The following is a 10,696-nucleotide window of genomic DNA, read 5'->3' as shown; positions in this document are numbered from 1 at the left end:
GACCCCCAAGCGGGCTGAGCCCCCCGGGCAGACGGGCTGATGGCCACAGGACACTGTGACTGCTGTGGGACAGGTTTATTGCCAGCCTCTGAACACAACATCACCAGAGCAGCTGCCTGAGTCCTGCTCTGGCCCAGCTGCACCCCAAATGCCTGCTCACAAGTCCGTGGTGGTGAAGGTTGTGTTGATGTATGCTATTTTGCTGGGCTGGTTCAGGTTCAGGGCAGCTGCGAGGACTTCTTTGTCAGAGGAGTCTGTCAGCTCCACTTTGCCCTGCTGTGGGAGGAGAGTGTGGTCAGAGGGGATGGGGACAGAGACCAGGGACAGGGACACTCTCCCATCTTCTCAGGAACTGAGGGCTGTCAAGGGGATGGAGAGGAGGGAACATGAGGGGTCCAGGAGCCTGGGGAGCCAGCAGAGAGGAGAGGACATGGGGTGCTGTGGCAGGACTCCCTGCTGGGCACCAGTAGCTCTTTTCACGCTCACCTTGGCCTTGAGTTTCTCGTTCTCAGGTGCATTTACTGTGTTTTCATCCAGGGAATTCATGCTGTGGAGAGTGGAGGGTGGGGGTTAGCACACGGCACAGGCACTGGTGGAGGGGGGACACAGGGTGATGGCCCCGTGGCCTTTGGGACCTGCCTGCGGAGCTCACCTGGCCACAGAGCTGGAGTCCTCGTGGAAACCCAAGTCGTGTGAGGGATCGAGCGAGAGGTTCAGCATGGGGTTGGCCCTGCCAGGGATGGGTGGCAGGTGAGTGACCATCCCATGGGGCAGCTGTGTCCCCCAGGCAGGAGGGGTGTGCAGCGAGCCTTGCAGCCCCTGGCTGTGGGGGTGTTCCTGGGCTCTCCCCTCCTGCCGCAGGAGCTCCACACTCACCCCTCTGCATTGTACTGGTTGGTCCCAGGGATGCCAGGTCCCTGCTGCACCATGGCAGGGTTGAACGTTGTGGCTGCCTTCAGAGCTTTCATCGCATTCAGCTTCCTTTTGTAGCTGCAAATCCCAGGGACAGGGCGGGTGAGAGGGGCAAGGGGGAGCTGGGCCCTGGGATGGGGTGGGCAGGAGCAGGACGGACCATAGGAACGGGTCTGGGAGTGCTGGTGAGGATGAGGGTGGTGAGGGGAGGCAGGAGGGGGTGTGGGTGGTGCGGTACCTCCTGGAAGTGAAAACCAAGACCAGGGTCATGATGAGGATGAAGATGAGCAGGAACGCTGCCAGCCCTGCGATGATACCGATGAGTTCCGTCTCCCTCGTGGGCATCACCACCTCCCCGGGGCCCTGGTGCAGAGCAGGGGTGAGGGCACAGCCCCAACCAGCAGAACCAACCTCCAGCCCCATGAGGGGTTGGTGCCCTCTCCCTCTGCCCCTCGCCCGGCCCCACTCACGATGATGGCCAGGCCCAGGCTGACCAGCTCGGCCAGGATCAGTGGGTCAGACTGTATGAGTCTGCCAAGGAAAGAGAAGATGTGAGTGGATGGGCCAGCCTGGATGCGCGGCAGTGCCCGTGCATGGCCCTCGCCCCAGCACACACATGATCAGCTGGTTGGCATCCAGGGCAGTGCCATTGCTGTAGACGAAGTACGCCTCCATCACCGACTTGGCCACCACCCTGCAGGAGCAAAGAGATAGGGTGAGCAGGACGCAGGGTGAAACCCCCCACCCCAATACCACCACCATATCCCTTTCCCCATCGTCTGCAGGGCCCCACTCACTGGGAGGCGCGGGTGTCCTCTATGCTCTGGATTGCTGCCACGTAGACCCCTGCCTTGGTCACGGTCGTCAGAGCCCTAGGGACAGGAGGGATGGAGGGAGGCTGGGCTGGGCGTCCTGCTCCGCTCATGGGCATGAGAAGCAGCTCAACCCCCTGCAGCCCCTGGCTCCAGTGGGGCCAGCCTGCATGTTCGTGTCCCCCACTGCACAGCCATCACCCCAACCTCCCCAGCCCAGCCTGGCTCCCCTTACGCTTTGATGCTTTGGGAGTTACTCTGGACTTCCTCCACTGTTGTCACGAACTGGAGGCGAACGCGGTAGCTCTGATCCACCGTGAAGATCTGCGCATAGAGCACAGGGGTGAGTGGGGCTGGGCAGGGTGTGGGGTGATCCCAGACGGGGAGACCAGGGGTGACACTCACAGTCAGCACAGTCTGTACTGTGTGCACTGGTGCCTCTTTGTCCTGAGCCTCCACTGTCACCTGGTACTGCCCCTTCAGCGAGCCATCAAGGTTGCTGGCCACCCTGTGAGGACAGAGACATCGATGATCCCACTGGGCTGCACAGGATGTCCCTGCCATCCCCCAGGTTCCATCCTGCCCAGGGCAGGACCCCAGGATGGCTTTGTCCCCTTCCCAGCCTGCACTAGCCCTGCCTGCACCTCTGCTTTGCCACATTCCCCCCACTCCAGCTCAGACCCATCGCCTCACTGGATGCTCCCGATATAGGTGTCCTCCTCAACTGTTGTCACTATCTTGAAGAGGTTCTCGAAGGGCCGGCTGACCCCGTTGTCGTCCACAAGCACCACGCTGACGATGGAGAAGCTAATGGCTCCCCCCTGCCCCGAGTCAGCATCTGTGGCCTGCAGGGACAGAGTGTGGCAGGAGCACGGATGGGAATGGCCACTGGCTGCCCGCAGCGGGGATGGGTGAGCCCAACAGACCCACACAGCTCCTCACCTTCACAAAGGCCACTTGCAGGTCCACAGGAGAGATTTCAGGGACAACCACTGCCAAGGAAAGACGGATCGATGGTGTCATCACACTGGTGTGCAGCCAGGCTTGCTGCAGACCCCATGCCCCACAGCTCCAGGGCTCAGCAGAGCTCTGAGCATCCCCCCACTGCCCTAAGCCCCACAGCCTTCATGGAAAGCATTGTATAACCCCTGCATGTCTCTCAGCCCTGCCTCCCTGCTGGGGGAAGGTCCCTGCTGCTGAGCAGTGTGTCAGAGCATGCGTGGGTGCAGAGAGGAACCCACAGGACACACCAGCCCCAGTTGCTCACCAAAGGTCTCCGTGACAGGCAGGAAGACTGGTGCATTGTCATTCACATCAGTGATGAGGATCCTCAGGGTTTCTGCAAATATCCCAAAAGCAGAACTCTGGTCACCAACAGAGCAGCCCTGCAGCACCCTCCTCTGCTTCAGTGAGAGCTCCATCCTCCCAGCAGTCTCCAGTTTGAAAGAGCTGGGGATGCCCTCTCTCCATTGCCAAACCACTCAGCTCCCTCCCTGCTCCCCACGCCTGGGAGGTGGGAGAGGCAGGTCCCAGCATCCACCTTGCCCAGCGGTGGGGGAAGGAGCGGGCAGTGGGTGCCGTACCGTCCTGGCTGTAGCGGTTGCCTTTCTCAGTGTACAGGTCTTCAGCCCGCAGTGTCAGCACCACAGTGTCGCACAGCTCGTAGTCAATGTCAGAGCTGTTCACCAGCACAGAGCCGTTGGGTGCCAGCAGGAACCAGTCCCAGCACACGTCCCCGGCGCTGCTCTCATCCTTGAAGCAGGCAACCGCCAGCTCCTCGAAGACCAGTGAGTGGTTGGTGTCTAAGTCGGAGGCAACCAACGTGACGACCAGACCCTGCTGCGTGCCATTCTCGCTCACGTGAATGTCCTGTGAGACTGGCTGGATGGTGGGGGGCTCGTCGTTGATGTCTAGGATGTGGACCATCACTGGGACACTGGCATTGTCCCCCACTTCTTCCGCGGCCGTGTTCTCCGCCACCACCACCAAGGAGAAGAACTTCTCCTGCAGGGTGTCATAGTCAATGGACACGTCGGGGTCTACAGTTAGCTGCCCCATATAGTACCCTGCTTGCACGCGTGAAGAGCGGATCAAGAAGTTGCTAGAGCCACTGCTCCTCTGAAGTTGGAAGGAGATGCGGGAATTGATCTCTGTCCGGTCGGCATCTGTGGCCTCCACGTTACCCACGAGGGTCCCTGCAGGTGGAGACAGACACTCAGCGGCCAGCCCGCACAGACTCTGGGCCACCACTGGTCCCACAAGCCTGGCCACACAACTTCTACCTGGAGAGTCTTCAAACACTGAGAACTCGTAGGACTGGTTGAGGAACACGGGAGCATTGTCGTTCACATCCTGCAGGAGACAAAACCCATGGCTGTAGCTGCTCCAGGAAACAGGGTCCCCCATAGCAGGCTGGCGACAGGAGCATGGATGCTTGCCCTCTCCTGCCTCCCTGCATCAACAATTCCCTCTGCCTCCACAGAGAGAGGATGCAGTGCCTCTGCCGTAGCCAGGGATCCCGCATCCCTTCGCTGCCCATCCACCCCAGCTCCAAGCCCCGGCCTGCCCCAGTGTGTCCCCGCTTGTGCCCAGGGCTCACCCCCACAGTGATGGTGACGTTCACCAAGGTGCTTTGCTGCGGCACGCCATGGTCATACACCTCCACCGTCACCACCATCTGCCCCCGCTCATCTTCCACAGCCTCACGGTCCAGCGGCTCCTTGCTGTGCATCTCACCTGTGACCTCATCTATGGTGAAGTTGTTGCTGAATGGTCCTGGCAAGATCCTGAAGCCCAATTCACTGTTGGGGTTCCCAGGCTCGTCATCGTCATTGGCCTGAAAAGGTCAGTGGTTGGAACAGGGCTGTTGGCACCTTGGGGACAGTCCCTGCTCCTCTCCAACAGCCGCCCATCATCCCCTCCACACCTGGATCTGTGTACTGATGTTCAGCCCCTCCTCCACAGAGATGAAGTAGGAACCAATGACCACGGGTGCATTGTCATTGTCATCCAGCACGGTGATCTCCAGCACTGTGGTGCCCACCAGGTTGCCCCCATCCTTGGCCTGGAGGTTTCCGTAGTAGGTGGAGCGAGCCTCCCGGTCCAGCAAGCTCCCGTTCCTCACCAGCACTGCCCCGGTCGTGGCGTTCACCATGAAGATGTTACAGCTACGGTATACACAGAGCCATTACCAGGGCTCAGGCCCCTTGCCAGGACAATGCCCTGGTTGTTGCTGGCCGTGCCCCTACGTACATGCTCTCCGGGAGCAGCTGGTAGGTGATCTCGCCCAGGACACCGCTGTCTGGGTCATAGGCCTGAAAGAGAGAAGGAAGCATCTGGTCAATCTGCCTCAGCGCCCAGAGCAGTGGTGAATCTGGGGTGCCAACCGCAGGCAGTGAGCACCCCAAAAACACATGGAGAGACCAGTGCCCTCAATGCAAGCTGCACTAGTGGGGCCAGGTGTGCACAGCACCCTGCTTGGGGGATGTAAGCTCTGCCCACTCCCTGCCCAGTGCCTGACCGTGATGTTTGGGGCAATGATGGTGCCATCAGGGCTGTTCTCCATCACACTCAGGCTGTAGATACTCTGGGGGAACTCAGGGATGTGATCGTTGCTGTCAATGAGGTCAATGGTCACAGTGGCTATGGAGCAGCAGTCCACAGGGTTCCCTGTGTCATTAGCAACAATCTGCAGGACAGAGAAGAGACAGTGTCTCACATGGGTCCCTGAACATGGGAAAGAGAAATGTCACACTCCAGCTCAGCTCCCCTTGCACTAAAGAAGCTGCCAGGGCAGAGCCATGTTCTGCTTTGACTTTTGAACCCTGCAGGAGAAGAGCTGTGTCCCTGCTGTGCCCTGGCATATGCAGGGAGCAAGGACTGTCCCCGTGGTGAGCCAGCCCCGTGGGTCTCACCTGCACCACCATGACATGGCTTATCTCATAGTCCACAGCAGACGGGTCTTGCACCAGGATCTGGACCTCCCCTGAGCCCAAGATATTTGTGGGGGAGACAGTGAAGGCGCTGGCATCTGGACCTTGCAGGTACAGCTCGTAATTGCTGTTGGCGCCCTGCAGGGGAGAGACACACAGGAGTGAGGGTGCACAAACTCCTGCACCCCAGCCCAGCCCCCTGGATGGGCTCCTATGACCTTGTCTGGGTCATAGGCGACGATGTTGAGGTTGGACACGGACAGTCTGGAGGAGGAGTGCTCTATGATGGTGCCGCTGAAGTTGCTCTGGGCATCAGTGGTGAAGTTGCAGCTCAGGAGGGAGCAGTTGTAGAATTGGGGCTTGTTGTCATTGACATCGATCACCGTGACTGTCACCAGGGTGCTGGCCTGGGCCACCTTGCCGTAGATGTCCAGGTTCTTCTCACGTGCCTAAGCAGGAGGAGAGTGTGGGTTGGAGGGGCCTGGGCATAGGAAGAGGATGGGGTTCCCCTTGCTGCCTCCTACTCACCCTAACTTCCAGCAGCACTTCCTCGCTTGGTAGCTGCTCACGGTCCAGGGGTGCACTCACAGTGATGGTGCCCGTCGTGGCATTGATAGCAAAGGGGACGCTGGTATCTAGGGCAATGGGACAGCAGGAACCCACTGCAGCCACTGGGAAATATAGGCCTGGCCCTCTCTCTGCCAGCAAGGGCAGGCTGGCAGCGCCTGGGAGTCCAGAACCATTCCCTGTGGTGCCCCTTGTTGCCTGATCCCCCGCCTTGCCCATGCCGCCATGCCACTGCTTACCCCCTGCCCAGCCTGCCCAGCCCCATCACTCACTGGTGATGCTGTAGAAGATTTCATCATTCACCCCTGTGTCTCTGTCCATGGCGGAGACAGTCAGCACACTGGTGCCCTGCAGGGACATGGCCATCAGAGCAGGACCCATGATGTCTCCAGCCACCCCTACGCTTGGTGGCCCAGACATCCTGGGGACATGCCACTGCGGCCAGCGGGCTCCTTACCAGGTCACAGTTCTCAGGCACGGAGCCAGAATAGGGCTCGTTGAGGAACCGTGGGTCCAGGTTGGGCACGTCGATGATGGTCAGGGACAGGTAGGCTGAGCTGTTCTGGAAGACCACCACATTGTGCAGCAGCCCCCCTCCATCCTGGGGAGCAGAGCAGCCGTTAGTCCTATGGCCTCCTTCCCTGGCAGCCCCGCACCCTCGGCCTGGCTGTTCCCCACCTTGGCGAGGATCTTGATCTGGTAGAAGGTGTTCTTGGTATAGTCCAGTGAGCCATTGAGCACCACATTCCCATTGGGCCGGATGTAGAAGAGCCAGTGATTGTTTGTGTTGTCTGGGATCACCTGAGCAGGGGACATCCCTCTGTGTCACCAAGGCAGGGAGCAGAGGTACCCCAGCAGAAATGGGGGCTGAGCCTCCATCCTTCTGCCAGGCTTGGCCCCTACATCCCCAGCTTGCAACTGGTCAGCACCTTGCACCCACTGCCCAGAGGGTGCAGAACCAGCCCTCCTGACCCAACACATACCTCTGCTTCCCCAGAGCCATGGGGCTGCCCCTGGCTGGGTCCCCCAGCACCTCTGCCCCATGGGGGTGGCATGGGATACAGCATGCCCGTTCTGCAATGTGCTGTGCTCACCTCCTCGATGCTGTAGCTGACTTTGGAGGCATTCCCAGTGTCGCTGTCGTTGGCAAACACGGTGTAGATGGTGCTGTTCAATGTCGTGTTCTGGGCACAGAGCGGGGTGGTGGTGGCATTGCCCAGGAGAGCAGAGGGGGTGAGAGCAGGGGTGGTGGTGCTGAGCCTGGCCCTGCCAGCCCTGCTCTGGGGTGCTCTGGCCCTGCGGGGCTCCAGGAGCTGCCCAGCACTGCGGGACCCTCAGGGGTGAGCTGCTGCCCTTATTTGTGCTGGGCAGAGGCTGGACCCCCCCCGCCACCCTCCCTAGGCTGTTGGAGGGGGTCAGGCTCAGCCCCACGCCCCATCTGCACCCTGCTCCGCCTCACCCTGGCCCAGCCTGAGCTGGGCACTCCCTGATCAGAGTCCCAGCCAGGCACCAGTGTCTCAGACTGGGATGGAGCGTTGTGCGTTGTGATGTGTCCCATGCCCAGGCACAACATCACACCTGGGTGTGGGTTCGCCTGTTCCCTGCGCACTGGTGTCCTGCTGCAGGCACACCCATGCCACAGGAGGCACCCAGCACCCCTGCTCTGCTGCCCGGGGGGGGCCGGGGGCCCAGGGAGGTACCTCGGGGATGGAGGCTTCGTACGGCAGGTAGTAGAACACTGGAGCGTTGTCGTTACGGTCCTCAACGATGATGGTGAGTGTTCTGGAGACCTACCAGGTGTCAGGGCGGGGCATGGGATGGGTGCAGGAGATGGCACCCAGCACCCACTCTGGCTCCAAAGCCAGCAGCATCACCCACCCCTGGGCAAAGCCCACCTCAGCTCTTTCCCCACCGAGCCTCGTCAACAGCCCCACTGAGATCCTGCTCCCGTCCCCATCACCCGCTGCAGCCCCCAGCCCGTGCCCCAGCACTCACTGCATCGTTCAATCCATCAGACACTTCAACGATGATGGAGAGCCTGGCCTTGACCTGGGGGACACAAGGCAGGGCATGGTCAGGGCCAGGAGGAGCTCAATCCTTGGATAACTGAGCCCTAACACCCTCCCACTCACCACCCCCAGGTGGGATGCTGCTCCCAGGCAGCTCTTCCCCCTGGAGCTGGTCTTTGAGGCCAGGGAGTGACCCACAGGAACTGCCATGAGCAGGTCTCCCACAGGACTCAAGCCTCTGCCTCCATCCCTGCCACCCCAGACCCTCCAGCTCAGTGTCTGCCCTCACCTCGCGGTCCAGGGACTGCTTCAGTGTCACATGGCCTGTCTCGGCATTGACAGAGAAGTAGAAGGCATCCGTCCCGCTGATGCTGTAGGTGAGTGGGTCCCCGTCTATGTCAATAGCTGTCAGCTGGAAAGCCTCCTGGCCTGGGGGCACAGGCAGGGTCAGCCTCTGCCCAAGGACCCCTGGCCACTCCTCTTCCACCCCGGAATGTCCCCGAAACTGCCCCACTCACCCAGCTCCAGGTCCTCAGGCACGTAGACGATAGTCATGTTGAAGAAGGGGGCTACGTTGCCTGAAACTACAAGCAGGAGGTGTGCTGAGCACCCACGTCTGTGCCCGGCTCTGCCTGCACCCTGCACCCCCATGTCCACCTATCTCCAGCCCCAGCTCCCAGCTGCAGTTTGGGCCTCCAGAGGAGGCAAGGGACACCCACGACCCCTCATCTTCCTCATGCTCATCCCACACCTCCCACCTCCAGACCACGCTTGTCCTCCGACTGCATCACCCATGCTGGATGCTATCCCCACTGCCCCCTGCCCACTCTGCCTTGTCCTGAGGCAGCAAGGTTGCCAATGGGTCTCCAAGGTGCCAGTGGGGCGGGCAGCTGTTTGGGGGTCAAAGCTGCCCTCAGAGAATTCATAACAAGTGCTGGGAGCTGAAAGCACCTCCAACACCTCCCATCCATGCATGCCAGCTGCTGAGCAAAGTCCTCACCTGCTGCCAGGAGGAAGGGGAGCACCACCAGCGATCGCCATCCCATCGTGCCAGCGAGCCTGCGGGCACACACCAGAGAATGAGCCCCCAGGGCTGACTGTCCCTGCTCCCATCAGCCACCCCAAGCCCCTCCTGGCGAGGGGCCATTGGGGCAGGAGGGACTCTGGTGGGACTGTCGCTTCTGCTGAGCCAGGCTGGTGAGCAAGCGCCAGGCTCCACGCCGTACCCATGGGCACAGGCTCCTTGGGGGCATGGCATGGGGGGTTGGCTTCCAGGTGCTGGAGACCATGGGGGTGCTTGGGGACCCCAGGAGCCTCTTCTGGGCATGGCTGGAGGCTCCATCGCTCCAGCTCAAGGGGGCCAAAGCAGTTCTTAGAGCCCAAGAGCAATCTGTGACACCACCATGGTGTCCCCCTCCTTGTGCCATGGGTACCACTGCCAACAGGTACCCCCATCTCCCACCACGATGGACCACAACGCCCGTGGGTGCCCAGGCCCAGGCTCACATCTCTTACCTGTGGCCCCGTCACTGGGGATGTTGCCGGCTGGGCTGCTCTGCGCTCACACCCTGACACTGACAGAGACCTTTGCCTCCTGCAGTAAATGAGTTCATCAATTATTAACTGCAATTAAGGGGTGAGAAATCCCTCTCTTACCTTTCTTATTGCTTGTGCTCATACCCCAGCTCCTGCCCAGTCCAGCCCCACACTCTATCTCCAACCCCAGCCCCCCAGGTAGGGTGCCATCCCCCAGGATTCAGCCACCCCAATCTGCATCCATGGGGCTGTCTCCCAGGAGGGATAAAGAGCCTGTGGGAATGCGGAGGGATCCTGAACCACCTAAGGGGACTGGAGAGGGGCTGGGGAAATGCCCTGCATACCCTGGGCTGGGGACACTGGGGTCCCACCAGGACAAGGGGTGGGCACCAACCCAGTGGTGCAGCTCCTGGGGTGAGTTCCTGGGGCCCTCTGCACTGCCCTGCCACCCGCTCCCCTCCCTAGGGGCTCGGCCCAGCCTCCCTGACCTACTTTGGACCCGCTGGGGACAAGGATGGATTGTGCAGCTCCGCTCAGGCAGAAGAGGACTGGGATGTGGCGGGGGGGCACAGACAGCCCTGGGCCTGTGGGACCCTCACCTCTGTGACCCTGGTCCCCCAAACCCCTATTCCCTGGGGAACCCGCGGGGTCTGGATGCCCAGGAAGCTCTGTGAACCCCCCAGACACCTCGCGTGCTCCGAGGTCCCCATCTCACTGCACTACTGGGTCAGGGACCCCCCAGAGGAGGGGCTGCAGGGGGCCAGCCTGGCACCTCGCCCCAGCAAACCCCTCCAGGACCGGCCCAGGATCTCCCAGCCCCTGCGAAGGCTGCCCCGGGACACCCCACAGACACGCCATGGGCTACTGGGGGTACCCTTGGAGCCCCGCAGGGCTGTCCCACGATGAACCCCCTGAGCCAGCGGTGCTG

At 61.2% G+C, this 10,696-nt stretch overlaps 1 protein-coding gene across 1 annotated transcript; it reads right to left on the bottom strand.

Annotated features, from left to right (window-relative positions):
- Positions 1-62: 62 nt before the first annotated feature.
- CDHR2 (cadherin related family member 2) lies at positions 63-9,824 on the bottom strand. Its single transcript, XM_030503885.1, has 32 exons — positions 9,748-9,824; positions 9,233-9,291; positions 8,751-8,816; positions 8,522-8,661; positions 8,219-8,272; positions 7,924-8,013; positions 7,318-7,407; positions 6,902-7,024; positions 6,681-6,824; positions 6,496-6,571; positions 6,185-6,291; positions 5,875-6,105; positions 5,639-5,794; positions 5,245-5,412; positions 4,977-5,038; positions 4,651-4,891; positions 4,324-4,560; positions 4,007-4,076; positions 3,308-3,919; positions 2,992-3,063; positions 2,667-2,716; positions 2,418-2,569; positions 2,130-2,232; positions 1,960-2,048; positions 1,710-1,784; positions 1,529-1,606; positions 1,383-1,443; positions 1,151-1,275; positions 877-990; positions 653-730; positions 487-547; positions 63-276 (listed from the first exon to the last, which is right to left on the bottom strand). The coding sequence occupies exons 2-32, from the start codon at positions 9,276-9,278 to the stop codon at positions 157-159; spliced, it is 3,891 nt and encodes a 1,296-aa protein (XP_030359745.1). The 5' UTR covers positions 9,279-9,291; positions 9,748-9,824; the 3' UTR covers positions 63-156.
- Between the last annotated feature and the right edge of the window lie 872 nt (positions 9,825-10,696).

Source organism: Strigops habroptila, chromosome 12 (genome assembly GCF_004027225.2).
Source record: "Strigops habroptila isolate Jane chromosome 12, bStrHab1.2.pri, whole genome shotgun sequence".
Lineage (NCBI taxonomy): Eukaryota > Metazoa > Chordata > Aves > Psittaciformes > Psittacidae > Strigops > Strigops habroptila.
The sequence above is the reverse complement of the archived record's forward strand: the minus strand, read 5'-3'. Positions and strand labels throughout refer to the sequence as shown.